Source organism: Schistocerca gregaria, chromosome 3, assembly GCF_023897955.1.
Source record: "Schistocerca gregaria isolate iqSchGreg1 chromosome 3, iqSchGreg1.2, whole genome shotgun sequence".
Lineage (NCBI taxonomy): Eukaryota > Metazoa > Arthropoda > Insecta > Orthoptera > Acrididae > Schistocerca > Schistocerca gregaria.
The window spans coordinates 409,293,628-409,306,612 of record NC_064922.1 but is presented as its reverse complement, the minus strand read 5'-3'; the positions used below and the strand labels follow the sequence as shown (position 1 = coordinate 409,306,612).

Sequence of the window (12,985 nt, the reverse complement as noted above, 5' to 3'; positions counted from 1 at the left end):
ACTTTCAACAAGTAAAGGTGTGGTACAGAGTAAAATGGTTTTATGAAATTAAGAAATTCTGCATCTACCCGATTGCCTTGACCCAAAGCTTTTAGTATGTCATTTGAGAAAAGTACAAGTTGGATTTCACATGATCAGTTTTTTAGGAATCCTTGATGGTTGGCATTCAGGTCATTATGTTCAAGATACCTCACTACATTTATTTTGAGACTAATTATTTGAAATTTTAGCTATAAACAAAATAAAAAGTTCAATGTATAAGATGGAAGTCATTGCACAGCTTATTCGTACATTTCTCTATTTTCGTCAAATGCAAGAAACTTTTGAAAGAATGACACATAGGTAACTTTTGTTATTTAGAATACTACATGGGCAAATCTAATTTTCATTACCTTATTGCTCACTATTACATCCACACACATCATGTTTTGTAGAAACATATGCCAAGCTGATGTTTTGTGAACCTATATTCTTGTAGTTCAAAGCTGTTAACATAATACAGAGATTTACTTGAGAGCTGTCAGTGTGTTTTCCAACAAGACTTCCACAAAGCATGTTTACTATTTGTACAACCATTAATAAAATCATATCAGCATGGATACACTGCTAATTGCTTCCAAGATGCACCTGCAAGGGAGCAAACTGTTCACAAATTTAATATTATGTGCAATTTTTGTGTACACATGCAAAAAGCTGTGTGAATGATCAACAAAGTTATTGTTCTAATGGTCTTTAGTTTGTCATCTACTTATTTGCATACTGTGCAATAATGTGGTGAGAATGCATGTATGGCAAATAGAACTACTGTTCATGCATAAAATCAATAATCTAGTTTATTATTTTACTTACTAATACATGGTAGATTTAATTTTCTCTCAACGGTAACATTTAGATTATTTTGTACAGCTACAAGCACATGGGTCTAAAATTATATACTGGCTCAAACTTTGTTTCTCACACACCATTAAGAAGAAAACTGATGTGTGTTAGTTATATTGCTTCAGTGTCGTTTATTTTACTTTAATATAAAACTCCTGTGAGTACTGTACATATGTATCACGATATTCAGTTGAAAGATAACGCTCACGGCATTCATGTAGACGTTTGATTTCATTCTTGTAAGCCCGAAGCCCAAATTCTGTTACATTTCCCTATCAAAGAAAATACCCATCACTATTTTGTTCAGTAGACTTATGTCTAATAAATATTTGCAGGGTTTATTTTCAAAGTAATTATTGAGAAATAACTTACATAGTTTAAAGCAAAATCTTGATCTGGAAGCCATGCCTTAGACTGTGTGTTGAAAGTTCTTAACCTAGGTCCACAAAGCCCTTTTGGATGTATTCTGTAATGCAGGTCATAGCTTGATGAGAAATTATTTTTGTAGCCATCAAGTGTGGGCAGTACTCGATCACTCTGAAAATTTTGTAATGCCAAAATGAGAAAAAGGAGATTCCTTTTAGACTAAGACTATCACTTTCTGCTTTACACACATTTTCCTGTGTCTTTATGTCGCCCATTAAATCATCTTCAGTGGGCTTGGGTGGGGCACAATAATCTGTGGCATATACAGATTTATGCTGAAAGCTCTTTTGACTGTAGCAACTGCGCTTTTCAAACCAGTTGCCTACTAGCACTCCTGGGCTATACATGTTAATAAAATGTCGAATAATGCGAAAAAAAAAATGATTTACAGCACTTTTTTTTAATTACTCTTAGAATTCGATACACAGAAATTGGTTGCCAAGCAACAAAATTAAAAGATAGAATCTTCTGTCAATTATCTAGGGTTTTGTATTTTGACTCCCATTAGGTTTCACATAATGTTGTGAAACTGCTCGCAAAAGCTCGTTGACAGCATACATTTTTCTGTTCGCTGCGTTCACACTATCAGCCATCTCTTCCATCAATACTGGAATGTCTGCCATTACCTGCAATGTGTCATACAATATATGTTAAGTATTTGCACTTCTTTTTATGTCACGGTGGTACAGGGCAACATCTCTGGACTTACCGCAGAAGTTGCGTAGTACAAGGCCTCTCTCGCCTCCCTTTTGTCTGTTGGGAGCTCACGTTGGCGTCCTAATTTGAAATCTCTGGACATTGTTGTAGCAAAGCTGAAATTTTGATACGTTACCAGCAAGTGGCCTGATTGCAAATCTTACAGAAATATTCCGCGAGAAAAAAAAAGCAAGCAAGCTTCTATGTTTACAGTAACGTCGTAATGATCACTCACGAATTAGGATATTCTAATTCCTAAAAATTTCGACAAATGGCTTGTTACACAATGTGACCCACTCTCCTATTTATATTCCCTAATGTCAATAGTACGAATTGTTAAGTTCTCAAATCAGATCGTGTTTATACGACAGCCCCGTATGTAGTGTTTTCAAAAGAAAATCGACGAAAGATTAAATTAATTGCAACGTGCACACAAGAATTTTAAAGTCTTGTTTGCCGCATGTGGAACTGGAAGAAACCAAAATGTGGTGCAACTGTAAATAGTAAGAGCTCACTGCCATGCACTTGGCTGAAGTTTGCAGAGTACCTTATACATGTCAATGTACTTGAATCCCATCCAGAATATAGGCGCCAAGTGAAACATATGAATTTTACTTAAGTTTCTATCACAATATTGCATTCTATTTTGGTCTTGAAAATCATGCTTTTCGAACACAAATGTAATGTCTTGGTTCTTCATTTTGCACGTTATCAGACTTCATTTTTGGTAGGATTGAAGGGTGCTCTTCGCTTTCTCGCGCAGTCTATCCAGTCTTTTGGCAGGCGAATGATATAGCTTTGGTAATTAATGCGACGGATTTCTTTATTTTTTAAACATGTTACCATGTTAGCGATAAGTATACCCTCTCAATTGAACAACACTCGTAATGCAGCTGGACTGCACTTGATGTGATCATCAGAGTGATTATTCATGATTTCATCTTATTCATTTTATGTTACGGTAATCTTGTATTGTTGTTTGCTATTCACCTAACTATGATTTAATTATCATGTCTGTGTTATTTTATAGGTATGAATACTATTGAAATTCTCTCTCCCTACATCTATACACATGACTTAACGAATAAATAGAAAATATAAATATATACATAACATAATAAATTTAGCAGACAATTCGCTCACTAATTTTAACAAAACGTAAAGACCTTGCTGGAATTATATATCACATTGTGTCGAAAACAACGAAAGCGAATTACTTTTACTTCATATTCTGTTCCACACTATAAATGAAATTCTAACATAAGTTGCCACGTTACGCTACTGTATGCAGGGCGCTCTACTCGAGCGATTATCATCGTTTAACTTACATGGGTGAACAGCTGATACAGGCAGAACGCGGGAAAGAAGAACAGTTTTAAACAAAATGAAAAACCACGACACCTTTCTGCTTCTTGCTTATGTAAATCCAATCGAGATGATTTGTTATATAACGTCTTAATCTTGAACCTAAAAACTACTATGCACGCCAAATCATATTATATTATAGAAGTACCTACTCCACAAGACAGAAATCTAATCCTGGAAGCCGCCTCTATATTATGTGAATTGTAAAGTGTGAACTGTGAACACTATGCTGTAGTGGTACGATTGGCTACAGTGTATCAGTGTGCCAACCTCTATACCAAGTTTCTCTACTTGTCAACCATGAAACGGGAAGTGCAAACGGCCGGTAGTTGATAAGCTTGTATCAGCGTGTACAGTGTGCAGACGAATTCTGCAAAGAGAGCGCGATGTTTGATGTGGTAATGAGTTTACAGGTGATGTGTGTGCTTCTGTCTGCGACCACGGCGGTAGAAGTGTACACAAATTCCGGACGTGTGAGGGGCCGTACATATTCATCGAAAAATGGAAAACAGTACGCTGGTTTTCATGGAATACGTTATGCCGCCCCACCGCTTGGCCAGTACAGGTTTAAGGCGAGTATATAATGGGTCTGACATAAATCTAAACAAACTCATAACCTCGGAAAAAAAAACAAATGTTAAGTCTAGCTGTAAGTTGGTGACATAATTTGTGTCGAATTTTTCAAGTATAGTTTCTGTTGGTTTTTCAGCACTGACGCTGTGACGAAATTTGTTAATAGGCCCCTTAAAAAAAATCCGGAATATATTTGAAGATATGATCATAAATTCAGTTACACAAAGTTTTTCTTAGGCCCCATCGTGTGGGACATCTTTCATAAATACGCATATGAAAGATTTTTTTTCCCTTCGAACTGCATTAATAACTGTCGTTAGTGACATTGGCGATCTTATTTACAGTGGAAACTTGCCAATGTGCGGTACACTTGAGAGTTGATCCAAATTTTAGAAAAATCGTTAGACAGAAACTACTAACTTGAGAATTTGCTGCACTTCGTGCTATTCCAGTAACCTTAATCACATCTGTCATGTGCCCAGAAAATATGTGAGCGTTATTATTTGTGATGGAGACTTACAGCAATGAATATCGCACCATGCAATGCTAACATTAGTTTCAAATATTCAGGTGGAGGCCACATGTGGACTCAAAATTCAGACAGTAAATTAGGTATGTTGTGGTATATAAGTCAATGTTTATCATCACACCAAGTATGCGAGAGACTTGATTTTTAGTGAATATAGTAGCCTAGATATAGAACTGAAATTATAACTTCACATATCTAAATGCTGTAGCAAAATTATAGCTGTTCCATCTGAACAGCTAGTGTTAAGTAAGATGTCATGTCAACATGTGTTTAACAATTGTCCTGGGAGATGGAACTATTGCTCATTTCATTAAAGCATTCACTCTCCAGATCCCATGGAAAAAAGTACCTGACAAGTATTTCTGAAACACGTTATAATCATCATTGCCATAATCTTTTTAGTCTTTCTCCCAAGAAAACGGGATACCCCAGGGCTGCATGCTAAGTGTTGTTCTGTTTGCTATAGCCATAAATCCAATTATGGGTTGTCTCCTACCTGATGTCTTGAGCTCCCTCTTTGTGGACGGTTTTGCGATCTACTATAGCTCTAAAGGGACCAGCCTTCTCGAACGAAATCTTCAAGGATGTATTGATCACCTCCACTCTTGGAGCATCGAAACTGGCTTCCGCTTTTCTCCCAGTAAGACCGTTTGTGTCAATTTTTGGCATCGCACGGAGTTTCTTCAGCCTTCCCTACATCTAGGCCCTCTCGACTTTCCGTTCACAGACATTGCTAAATTCTTGGGTCTTACATTTGACAGAAAACTGTGCTGGTCCTCTCACATTTCGTATCTTTGGGCTCACTGCCTGCGATCTGTCAACACCCTCCGTGTTCTGAATGGTACCTCCGGGGGAGTGGACCAAGTGGTCCTTCTCCACCTTTATCGCGCCTTGGTGTGCTTGAAATTGGACTATGGAAGCATAGTCTACGCCTCTGCTTGTCTGTCTAGTCTTCAGCGTCTCGACTCTGTCCACCACCGTGGATTGCATTTAGCATCTGGAGAGTTTCACACCAGCCCTGTGGAAAGCCTTTATGATGAGACTGCTGAACCTCTGCTGTCCAATCGGTGAGCTGAGTCGTTATGCTAGCCATCTGTCTTACATGTCGGCTAATCCAGCCCATGACCTTTTTTTTTGACGCCTTCTTGGATTTAGGGTTTGCAGGCTGCCTTTCCTCTCTACTACCACCAGGAGTCCACTTCTGTCAACTACTACGTTCTTTTTCCTTCCACTTTCCTAAAACTTTCTTGACAACTGGTGGTACAGCACCACCTTGGCTCTGCCCCCGGACCTGCCTGCTCCATGATCTTTGTCAGCTTCCCAAGGATGGAACCCCTTCTCTTGTTTATAGTCAGGCATTTGTTGCTCTATGCACCCAAATGAAGGATGCCACATTTATTTACACTGATGGCTCAAAAACATCATTTGGTGTTGGGAATTCCTGTATTGTTGGCAACACACCTCATCATTTTTGGCTTCCTGACCAGTGTTTGGTTTTTACTACGGAGCTTTATGCTGTAATCCAGGCTGTCCAATACATCCATCGCCATCAGTGGATACAGTATATTATATGCTCAGATTGGCTCAGCTGTCTCCAAAGTCTCCAAGCTCCTTACCCTGTCCACCCTCTGGTCTGCCGGATTCAGGACTGTCTCCACTTGCTCCTCTCGGGGGGTATCTCTGTGGCATTCCTCTGGATCCCGGGATAGACTGGTATCTGTGGAAACAACTTGGCCAATATAGCGGTCAAGGCTGCTGTCTGTCTTCTTCAGCCCGCTGTTCGCATGGTTCCCTTCACCGATCTTCAGAGTGTTTTATGTTGTCGTGTTGCTCTTTTATGGCACGCACATTGGTCTACACTTCCCAATAATAAATTGCGAGACGTGAAAGCTCTGCCATGTGCTTGGACTTCTTCCTCCCGAACTCGTCACCTGGAGGAAGTAATTTTAACTGGACTCCGGATAGGGCACTGTCTTTTTAGCCATCGACATTTTTTAAGTGGCAATCCTCCACCGCTTTGTCCCCACTGCTAACTGTGGACAATGAGACACCTTTTACTTCAGTGCCCCTATTTTACTCCGCTACACGCCCGTCTACAGTTGTTGCCTCATATACCTTCCATTTTAGCAGATGACACACGCTCAGCCGATCGTGTCCTCAAGTTTATCAGTGTTAGTGAGATGACGTTGGTCATTTGAAGCTCTTTTTGGGGAAAACAACCTCCCCTTATATAGTGGTTCTCTAAGCTTTCCTTCTGTTTTTTTAGTTTCCCCACTTTTTGAATTTTGCTCCCATTGCTGCTGATTTCCAGTTTGTTTTTTTAACCTTTCCCTAAGCCACAGACCGGACACTAATGACTGTAGCAGTTTTGTGCCCTAAAACAATAAAAAAAGGCATCAAAAGCCATAGACTTGTACACATTATTATTGTTTCCTAGGTTTCTAATTATTTCATTTGTGTAGTCCATTATTACCGTTTCTGTACATGTACTTGTTTGAAAGCCATACTAATTAATATTAAGCACCTTGTGGCTTTGTAAGCATTTCATTTGTTGTTTCATCAATCTTACAAATACTTTAGAGAATGTTGAGAGTAATTTAATCAGTTACTCTGAATTCCTCTCAAATCTTCATTTCACTCAGTATTTTTATCATCATATTAATCAGTTATAACTGTAAACGTTTTTACAATGAAAAGTGCATGTACACAGCTATATACAATATATAAACATTCAGTTGCCCAGGCTACACATGATTACTGGAAGACTCATTTCATTGGAGAGCTTTATCAGGTGCTTAATGTACACTCTTGAAACATCTCTTAGGCTACTCATTTACACTTCAGCCCTTGGCTGAATATCATCACAATCACTCATACTGTCTGTGCAAAAGCTCCGCTTGAACATGTTGTATATACACGCACTTCCTCCAGTCCGGTATCTGTTGAGCTGCACCCTAACCTCCTTAGGATGATGAAAGCCTGAAACTTTATCAGCTGGACTGTCGATAAGTTTGAGGTTTTGAATTTTTGTAGCTTGCTTCTCACATTTCCTTTCAGGAATCCAGTTGAGAGCATTCATATGATGGTCTTCTGAATTTGAGGCATTTCGAAGGCAGTTTGAGTAAATCTTCATGAAGAGGAATTGATTCATTTTGTAGAAACTTGCTCAAAGGTTGTAAAGAGCCACCTTTTGGCCTAGGTCAGTGGGACAGGTATTTGATAGTATTAGTAGCCAGCATGTCAGTGTGGATCTGATTGTGACATTAATGGTTCTCATAGCTGCATTCATATGTTCTTCACATGGGCACTGTGCAGCAAACTGTTGCGTGAGATCCTGCAGCAGAGTATACCAACGCAAGAGGTGCTCCATGGAGAACTGGTGTATGTGCTCCCCATGTACTATTTGCTTGTTTCCTCACCAGTGTCATTCGTGTTTGCACCTGTCTTGGAAAGGTGTTGATGGTATATCCGCATTCTGCCTAATGTGACACCAAGGTATTTTTTCAGTGTGTTAGACTATGCCAAGAAAATCTAATCATGGGCTGATATTTGCTAATTATTATAGAGGTTCTTCTGTTTTGGGAACATTAGGTCTAAGTCTACACGTGTTGAAATAATCATGATGTCGTGACGATTTTTGACATTTGACTCTTCTTTGTAATTGGGACTTAATATGGAACATAATATAGTAAATTAGCGTCTCTTGACTTTTGGCAAGATCAATGTGCAGTATCAAGGGGGTACAGACCCCCCCCCCCCCCCCCCCCCCGCAATATGCAAGAGTGCAAATGCTGTATTGTATGCAGTAGTGTGGCCCCCCATGTTAAAGATCTGTGTTAAAATTGTGGCATAGCAACCATTACATAACACTGCATGTCAACATTGGTTAGATCTAACTAGATGCTGGCTGAAACTGTAACACAGTGTTCTAACATGGAGACCAGGCTACCTCACATGCTACAGTATTTGCACACTTACATATGGGGGTGGGAGGCTGGGACGCTCCCCCCTCCCCTCCTCCCTCCCCAGATATTACACATTGATCTTGCCAAAAGCTGAGAGGCATTAGTTTACTATGTTACAGTGCATATTAAGTCCCAATTACAAACAAGAGTCAAACATCAAAGATCATCAAGGCTATCTATGCCTCCTGTGGGTATATATTGCAGCATGAATTACTAAATCCCCTAAGTTATGAAATAGACAATTTGCACCCTGATAACCACTCTTTAAGAAAAGTGATGGCAGTCGTCAGTAATTACCGACCTGTTTCATTGCTGACCTCCTCCAAAATTTTTGAGAAGGTGATGTGTTCTAGAATAGTATCTCACCTTAGCAACCATAGTATCCTTAGCAAATCACAGTTTGGGCTGTACTGAGAAGGCTATTTTCATTTTACTAACCAGATTTAGCAAACATTAAATAATAAAATTGCACCAGTTGGTATTTTCTGTGATATGTCTAAGGCATTTGACTGTATCAATCACAGTATTCTCATTGATAAATGGAGATCTTATTGGATTGATGGTATAGCAAACTCATGGATAGTGTTGCATCTAATCAAAAGATTGCAGAAAGTTTTATTTACTAATTCGAGCAATATAGTCCAATGACATAATTCAGACTGGGGAGAAAATGCATATGGGGTTCCCCAAGGTTCAATCTTAGGTCCATTACTATTCCTCATATGTGAAAACGATCTTCTGTCAAGTATATTACAAGCAGAATCAGTTCCTTTTGCAGATGATACTAGTATTGTAAACAATCCAAGCATACATACAGAAAGAGAAGAAATGGTAAACAAGGTCCTTAAAAGTATCATTGACCGATTTTCTGTGATTGGTCTCATCCTCAATTTTAAAAAGCCCCAGCATATTCTGTTGTGCACATCTAGAGGTACTACACCAGTGATAAGTGTAACACTCTAATACATGCTGAGTAAATAATAAATGGAGTGGAAACTTCAAAATTCTTACTGGTCCATATTGGTGAGAATTTAAATTGGGAAAAACAAATTTGGGAACAACTTAGTTCAGTCACATTTGTGCTTAGAATCATTGCAAATTGTGGGGAGAAACAAATCAGTAAGTTGGAGTATTTTGTATATTTTCATTCAGTAATGTCATATGCAATAATGATCTGGAGTAACTCATATTTAAGAAAGTAAGTCTCTGTGGCTCAAAAAGATGCTGTGAGAATAAGATGTGGTGCTCACCCATGATCATCTTGTAGGCATCTGTTTAAGGAGTTGGGCATTCTGAATACTGCTTCACAGTATATTTATTCCCTTACAAAGTTTGTTAAATCCCCTGCAGTTAGGGGAACTATGAGGTTCATAATTGCAGTACCAGGAGGAAAAATGACATTCATGACGTCACATTAAGGTTGTCTTTAACACAAAAAGGTGTGCACTGTGCTGCAACAAAAATTTTTGATTTTTACCCAGTGAAGTATCTGATGACAGCAAAGTAAAATTTGATAACAAATTAAAAACATTTCCTCTTGACAACTTCTGCTATTTTGTTGAATTTCTATTATTGTAATGTGTAAAAGGTGGTGAGTAGGAATTACTAACTCAAATCTGCATATCTTTTATTTCTTGTTTTTGTAAGTATATATATTAATGGAAATGTTCAGAATGTAACTGTATGTACAAATTGATTTCTGATGTGAATGTATAATAATTCATTCCACATCACAAAAACCTGTCATGCAAAATGATCCATGGAACATGTTACATGTTACTAAGTAACTTAGTGAGGCTGTTTGCTAGGTGATGTTCACATTCATAAATATCTTCACACTAATATGAAATGGCAGTCATGTGCTTACTGAGATTTCCAGAAGGTCAAATTAAGCATGTCTGTTCTGTAGAGACTGAACAGAATAAGAATGAAGCCTTGAGGCAAGCCATCATGGAGTATACATCATCTGTTCTGTTTTTCACCTTGATGTTCTCTAAACAGCAGATTGCTCAATGTGTTGCTTAAGAGGTTACCTAGACTCTTAAAAGGTTTAGTTTTCAGAAGTTATAGTATTAGAATCTCATGCCACTGCGTGTCGTAAGATGCTGACAGATCGATGAAAACTAATCGGCGTCTCGGCACTCCCCACCCGGAGTCTCGGCCCCCCCCCCCACCCCGGCGTCTCGGCCCCCTCCCCCCACCGGGTGTCTCGTTCCCCCCCATCCTTCCTCCCCTCCACTCCTACACCCCTCCCCGCCATTTCTACCCTCCCATTTGGCCCCTCCTCACTCCTCGAGCGCCCCTCCCACTCCGGCCTCTTCCTCCCCTGCTCTGCTAGGTCACCAGCACATGTAGCCAGTGCTTGTGGTGTGTGTTTTGTATCCATTGGGATCATAGTACTGATACCTGAACTGTTGTCTACCCATGCCAGTGGCCATTGTTGTTTCCTGGTGGCACCCGTGGGTAATCTCCTTATTGGACTGGGTAGCATCAAGCCAGATGCTTGGTGCATGAAGGGTTTCAAACTGCAAAAATCTGGTTGTTCTCACACTGATCTCTCTTAAAGAGGGAACAGTCCATTGAATATTGTGTCATCTGATCCTGCAGCCCTCCCTTCCCTGGGTACACCCTGGGAGGAAGGTCAGGTTAGCTGCCTTGGGATGAAACACTATCCCACCTATGTGGTCTGTACTAAGATGGATGGGGACACATTAACCGCCACAAAGCCATTTTTTTTTTTTTTTTGGAGAATATCAAGGACAAGTTTCGTTAAGTGAGGCAAGATGTGGTCGGACTCCCTGTTTAGCAGAGCTGCTTCTGCCGCCCAATGTGCAGCTCTTCATGCTTGTGATCATCTCGGTGACATCTCAGTGTCTATTACCCATCACTAGTTTCTGAATATGGTCCAGGGAGGGATTCCTTCAAACCAGTGAGGAACTGCAGGCTTATCTGGTACCATGTGGCATTCATTTTGTTTGATGTGTGCAGCAGGTCGTAAATACAGAAACACCAATACCAGCACCTTAATTCTGGATTTCAAGGGGATACCCTGCCAGATATGGTCGAGGTTATATGTTGTTCATGAAGCCGTACATTCCGCATGAGATGAGGTGCTTCCAGTGCTTATGTATTGGGCATATCTTCTTGCTGTGCAGCGGATCCTCTGTCTGGTGACTGTGGACGCCCACTCTGAGGAAAGCCGCTGTGTTCCACCACCTGTGTGTGTAAATTTTCATGACCGCCACATGCTAGACTGCATGGCTTACAAGAAAAGAAAAGAAAATACAAGCATATAAAGACCAGGATTGTCTCTCTTACACTGAGGCTTGTCAAGAATATGACTGACTCCACCCAGTGTCAATGTCTTCTACTAGTGCGTCTGTTTCATCCTTTCACCATCCTACCTCTTCCTTACTCCAGTCCTGTCCTCGTCTCCTCTGCCTTTCCCTTGTGGTTCACATGCCCTCACCTCTGGGTGCCACTCCTACTCCCTGTCCGAAGAAGTGCCCCCCTTCTTCAGTGCTTGCCAGTGGTGGGGCTCCCTCTCGGGACCCCTTCCCAGTGTCTCTCAGGCTGGATCCCTGCTACCAGAACTCAGCCACCCCAAGGTGACAGTCTGTTGCAACCCTTGTTCACTAAAGTACGAGCAGCCCTTAGCAGCTCGCCATCTTACAACTATTCATGATTAATATGTGACTTGTAAGTACTGCATCTTTTTCTAGTCGGTACAAACTTTAATGTTATTAATGTATTATATACATAATATGTTATAGAACAGTTAGTCTAATTCTGAAGACAACACTAATAATAGCGTCGAAACCTGGTCAATTTTGATTTAATATTTGTGGCCCAGGGCTTATTTGTTCTGATATAAATATTTATGCATTCAGAAGATAAAGTTGGTGATTGAAATTTCATAAATAGATCTCGCTGCAAAGAAAACCGCCTATCAGTGACACTCTCATCCCCTGTTGCATAATAACACAAAACAAGCTGCCCTTCTTTGCACTTTTTCGATGTCCTCCGTCAATCCTACATGGTAAGGATCCCATACTGCGCAGCAATATTCCAGCAGAGGACAGACAAGTGTAATGTAGGCTGTCTCTTTAGTGGGTTTGTCGCATCTTCTATGTGTTCTGCCAACAAAGTGCAGTCCTTGTTTCACCTTCCCCATAATATTATCTATGTGGTCTTTCCAATTTAATTTGCTCGTAATTGTAATTCCTTGGTATTTAGTCAAATTGGCAACCCTTAGATTTGTGCGATTTATCGTACACCCAAAATTTATCGGATTTCTTTTAGTACCCATGTGGATGACCTCACACTTCTTTGTTTAGTGCTAATTGCCACTTATAGCACCGTACAGAAATTCTCTCTAGATCATTTTGTAATTGGAATTGATCGTCTAATGATTTTACTAGATGGTAAATTACAGCGTCATCTGCAATCTATCTAAAGAGGCTGAACAGATTATCACCTAGATCATTTATATGAATCAGGAACAGCAGAGGGCCTATGACACTACTTTGCTGAATGCCGGATATCATTTCTA

General features: G+C 39.9%; 1 protein-coding gene and 1 long non-coding RNA gene across 7 annotated transcripts in view; one reads left to right on the top strand and one right to left on the bottom strand.

Moving 5' to 3' along the window:
- Window positions 1–397: 397 nt before the first annotated feature.
- LOC126356209 (uncharacterized) lies at window positions 398–3,606 on the bottom strand. Of its 6 annotated transcripts, none has more exons than XR_007565607.1 (5): window positions 3,330–3,508; window positions 2,015–2,117; window positions 1,252–1,931; window positions 963–1,151; window positions 398–627 (listed from the first exon to the last, which is right to left on the bottom strand). It is a non-coding gene; the product is annotated as an uncharacterized LOC126356209 (long non-coding RNA). The 6 variants fall into 6 exon arrangements; XR_007565605.1 differs by lacking the exon at window positions 398–627 and having other exon boundaries at window positions 817–1,151; window positions 1,252–1,416; window positions 1,494–1,931; XR_007565609.1 differs by lacking the exons at window positions 398–627; window positions 3,330–3,508 and adding an exon at window positions 3,515–3,589 and having other exon boundaries at window positions 692–1,151.
- A 76-nt stretch (window positions 3,607–3,682) lies between these two features.
- Window positions 3,683–12,985, top strand: part of LOC126356208 (venom carboxylesterase-6-like) — a 128,961-nt gene continuing 119,658 nt past the window's right edge. Inside the window, exon 1 of the mRNA XM_050007021.1 lies at window positions 3,683–3,938. Within this exon, the coding sequence (XP_049862978.1) occupies window positions 3,753–3,938 (186 nt within the window). The 5' untranslated portion in view covers window positions 3,683–3,752. The remainder of the gene's footprint in view (window positions 3,939–12,985) is intronic.